At 37.9% G+C, this 4907-nt stretch overlaps 1 protein-coding gene across 1 annotated transcript; it reads left to right on the top strand.

Annotated features, from left to right (window-relative positions):
• The first annotated feature begins 2233 nt into the window (after positions 1–2233).
• LOC145100290 (auxin-responsive protein SAUR23-like) lies at positions 2234–2811 on the top strand. Its single transcript, XM_079037615.1, has one exon. It carries the CDS (start codon positions 2350–2352, stop codon positions 2650–2652), a length of 303 nt encoding a protein of 100 aa, XP_078893741.1. The 5' UTR covers positions 2234–2349; the 3' UTR covers positions 2653–2811.
• Positions 2812–4907: the final 2096 nt, after the last annotated feature.

The raw sequence follows: 4907 nt of genomic DNA on the forward strand, positions 1-4907 counted from the left end.
ACTAAACTTCAGATCCAAGCCACCAATTTCATCAAATGTCAAAGAGATTCATAAAGTCGCAAACATTATGAAATCCCACCATTCTAACCAGTAAGAATAAGAAGATTATGGGACAAAGCTTAAGATCTAGCATCCTATCATGATAAAAGTCATGTTTGGGACAGTTACAAAGGTCCAAAAGAGTGTCAAGGTAAATAATGGAGGCTTGCTTGCTGGATCGAAGCTCAATAATTCCTCCTTCTTCCTTCAAAAGATTCCAAGACGACCAAAAACGAGCACAAGAGCACCAAGGAGGATTAGGGTTAGAGTTGCTGGGTTTGGGAGTGATGGAGGCTGAAGGTGGACAACCCTAGCCTCCCTACTTTCCGTTAAATACTCAAAAAAATTAGGGTTTGCCATCAGGCCGCCACCACATTGTGGCCACAAGCCGCCACGTCATGGTGACTAAATGAAACATGCGATCTAGTCTCGACTCGCCATGTTGTCTTGGTCCTTCACCAAGTCGTGGCGGCCCTAAACAAAGAAGATAATAATTACAAAGTACCTCAAAATCTGGATGTTACATTAACAAGATGACAAGGCTTTGTTGGGTTGGTACCTCCGGTCGGGAAGTATATTCCTAGTCGACAAACATAAAAACGCCTAACTATTTTTGCAACAATGTAGCTAGGCGAATTGAAGGTTGAATACTCCTTGTTTGCAAGGTTGGTTGGAAAGCTACAAAATTAATAGCTATGATTTAACAACCTATGAATAAAAGAGTCTCGAAGGAAACCAACTTGGGATTACAACGTCCTCCATCAAAAGGTACCAAAGTCAACATTGATTGATTAAAGTGTAAGTTGGTATATTAAGAAAGAGTTAAGATAATTTTTTTGGATTTTTGAATACCAAAACACTCACGGTCCGAATATGAAGACTTCTCTAGTGGTTCATTTTTTTTCATTGCTCTGTGGGTTCTGTCGGGATGATCAAGAGATGATCAAACGATGCTAAACGTGATGCGATGAGCCTCTAAAACTTTAAGACCGTGTTGTAATTGAGTTCGTCTAGACCAAAGACGACGGGTATGTATGCGATGATGTTGGTAATGGAAACCATCAGTGAAAAGGAAGGCGGTGACTATAGTTGTATAGAGAAGGACAACTAACAAGAAGAAAAAAGAGAAGATAAGGATTGGATATTGGAGTGACATAATCACGAAAAACTGTAACAAATTGGATATTATATTACAAAACGTATTTCCACATCAATCCAATTTGTCATTAAAGAATCAGAATATGTACTTGTACATCATACGTAGACAATGTTAGCATTAACGGGTTGGGTATATATATATATATATATATATATATATATATATATATATATATATATATATATATATATATATATATAATCCATATATATAATACCGAAATGGGCCAACAAATATGTCCGTTATAATAGACTAATATTTAGATGGCGTTTTGTACGATAACAAGATTTTTGACCCAAGCTAGCAAATTAAGATTAAAATATTTCTTTCTCTTCAAAAACCACAAAAAATAAAAATAAAAATAAACCACGGTCAAACATCTCTCCTTTTTTCCTGTTAGATGAAAGAAACACCATTTTCTTCTTTAATGATCAATCCCCGATAACTACATCCAATTACACCCTTGATCCCGTTTTAAGTTGGAGTAGAACTTTGAGCACCATGCTGGAAATGTATACCCACTTATAGGACTATGTTGTACCGATGTAGAATACACTAACAACAACATGAGAAGTTACATCTTTGATATTTTGGTCGGAGGCCAAGTAAAAACTTTAAATTCAAAAGCTTATTAGTAGGTGGTTGATTCATATGCATGATTAGATTTGATCCCATTTGGATTTTGATAGTGTTGAACACTTCACCACCTAAAATGGTGGAATGGTTGTACTTCAAAAAAAATAAAGATGCAAAATGTTATGATTTTTTATGAAACATAGCAATGTGAGAAATAATGGTTAATGTCCTTCAGACTCCAATATACATATGGGCCATAGTTTTGCTCACTCTTTTCCACTTACATTGCAGAAAATATGTGGCACATTTCATTCAACGTCTAATCCTTTGGGTCCAATAACAATTTGGAAGACAAAAGCATGTGATCTTGCAATTTGCAAGAATCTGTCACAATCACTTCGCTAAAATTCCTACTATTACTCAATCATATTAAAATCTTCTTGCCCCTATATAATGCATCCGATTGTGCTGATATCAAGCACAACTCCTCCACAGCACCTGTCACAAAAACGAAATCCTTTCATATTGCATTTCTTCACCAAAACAAATTAAGTGACCGTACCCTTCAAATATACATGGCTATTCGTATGCCTCGGATCATTCAAGCAAAGAAAGTTCTTGGTCGATCGTTGTCCAATGGAAGCCGTCCATCGTCATCTACATACATCATCCCTAAAGGACATTTTGTAGTTTATGTTGGTGATCAAGAGAAAAGACGATTTGTTGTTCCTTTATCATTATTAAACCAACCTTCATTCCAAGACTTGCTACATCAATCAGAGGAAGAATTTGGATATGATCATCCAATGGGTGGCCTCACAATTCCATGCCGTGAGGAAGTATTTGTTGATGTTGCCTGCCGCCTTTGCTCGTTATGATGAAGAGCTAGGCATGCATCGTGAATTTGCTAATAGTTTTGTACAGTCAAAATTACCATGAGGATTAATTACTTGTAAATCAGAGGGAGTAATGTGGTCTCCAAATTAACTGTATGATAACAAAATTTTGTTTCAGCAATAATACATTAATGACGAGCATAGTTCAACGTATGGTGTTCATGTTATGCCATTAGGGCTTTCTTTATCAATATCCTCTAAGCCCACCAGAACAACTTACTTTCTTTTGTTGTTTAGCTTGTATTTTCAATCTGTTCAAAAAAAGTGTGTATGCCACATCGATCTTTCTCCATGTACTGAATGTCACTATAGCTTTAAGGCCTGGATCAGTTGTTTCTTCAACACCACCTACCCAAGAGCTATCAATTATTGTTCTTTTACTCTAACCTGTTATGATAGGGACTGATTGGTGAAGAGAAATCGGCTGATGACCAATGATCAGTAGTTAGATAAAAATTCATGGTAGGATCACACATGTTAGTGTATGAACTAAAGGGAACGACTTTGTAAAAGGCCTGCTTATGTCTTTCTTGTGGAAGCTCAGAAGTTTAAACAAAAGAACTCACATAGAGATTGAGAACGATCTGAATTAATTTAACCAAAAGTCATTACAGAAGAAAGATAATACAAAGACTAAATACTTGGACAATTATACATAAATGACAAAAAGAGTCCTTCAACTATATTTATAAATATATTAACACCCCCCCCCTCAAACTCAAGATGGTTCATGAGGGACCAAATTGAGTTTGGAAAGTAGAATAGAGAAGCGTCTTGGATGATGAGCTTTAGTGAAGATATCAGCAGGTTGGTCAGTAGATGAGATTGGAGATAGAGTAATGGTATTGTGAATGACATGTTGTCGAACAAAATGGCAATCGATCTCAATGTGTTTGGTGCACTCATGGAACACGTCATTGTAAGCAATCTGAATGGCACTTGTATTATCACACCATATGATGGTCGGTGAAGAAAGAGAAAGACCCATATCTGATAGAAGCCAACGCAACCATACAAGCTCTTGGGTGGTGAAAGCAAGAGCCCGATATTCAGCTTCGGTGCTAGATCTGGTGACTAATGATTGTTTCTTACTACGCCATGAAATTAGTGAATCACCAAGGAAGAAACAAAATCTGGTGGTAGATCGACGATCTGTGATATCCCCATCCCAATCTGCATCCGAGAAGGCACGAAGCTCTAAAGATGAGGTGGATGAGAAGTAGAGACCATGGAATATGGTACCTTTAATATACCGTAAGATACGCAACACTGCAGTATAATGAGTTGTTCGAGGAGAAGCCATGAATTGACTAACAATATGAACAGCAAATGCAAGATCGGGACGCATAACGGTCAGGTTGACAAGTGAACCGACGAGCTGACGGTAAAGGGTAGGATCAGAGAGGAGAGAACCATCACCCGGTGATAGATGAAAGTTAGGGTCTAAGGGTGTATTAGCAACCTTACAATCGGTAATACCAGCACGTGAAATAAGATCTGATGCATATTTTGCTTGAGATAAATAAATGCCCGTGTCATGAGAAAGCACTTCAAGACCAAGAAAATAGTGAAGTAAACCCAGATCCTTCATCTCAAAATAAGAACTAAGTGACTATTTTAGATCAAGAATACCATGAGCATCGCTACCTGTAATAATCATGTCATCCACATAGAGAATAAGAAGAATAGTGCCCGATGTAGTGGTTTTAGTGAACAGTCCAGAGTCATAGTTGCTGGCGGTGAAACCCAAAGACTGAATAATTGTGCTGAATTTTTCAAACCAAGCTCTTGGTGCTTGTTTAAGACCATAAAGGGCCTTTTTGAGACGACAAACATGATCATGTGGGTGAGTAACACCTGGAGGGGGTTTCATATAAACTGCCTTGGTGAGATCACCATGGAGAAAAGCATTTTTGAAATCCATCTGATAAAGAGGCCATCGGCGTACAGCAGCAACAGCAAGAAGGCTACGAACCAAAGTAACCCTAGCGACAGGTGCAAAAGTCTCCTCATAGTCAATTCCATATTCTTGATTAAAACCTTTCGCAACTAATCTGGCTTTGTACCGATCGACAGTGCCATCCGAGTTTGTTTTGACTTTAAACACCCATTTGGAGCCAATGATGCCCTTTCCTGATGGAAGAGGGACGATGTCCCATGTATGAGCCTTATTAAGAGCCTCTAATTTGTCGGATATAGCTCTTTGCCAAAGTGGGTCAGAGGATGCTTCTTTATAC

This window comes from Lactuca serriola, chromosome 4 (genome assembly GCF_051521515.1).
Source record: "Lactuca serriola cultivar US96UC23 chromosome 4, Lser_US96UC23_V15, whole genome shotgun sequence".
NCBI lineage: Eukaryota > Viridiplantae > Streptophyta > Magnoliopsida > Asterales > Asteraceae > Lactuca > Lactuca serriola.

Excerpts from the sequence above, each read along its gene's own strand:
- LOC145100290 (XM_079037615.1), top strand. The coding sequence starts at position 2,350 with ATGGCTATTCGTATGCCTCGGATCATTCAAGCAAAGAAAGTTCTTGGT.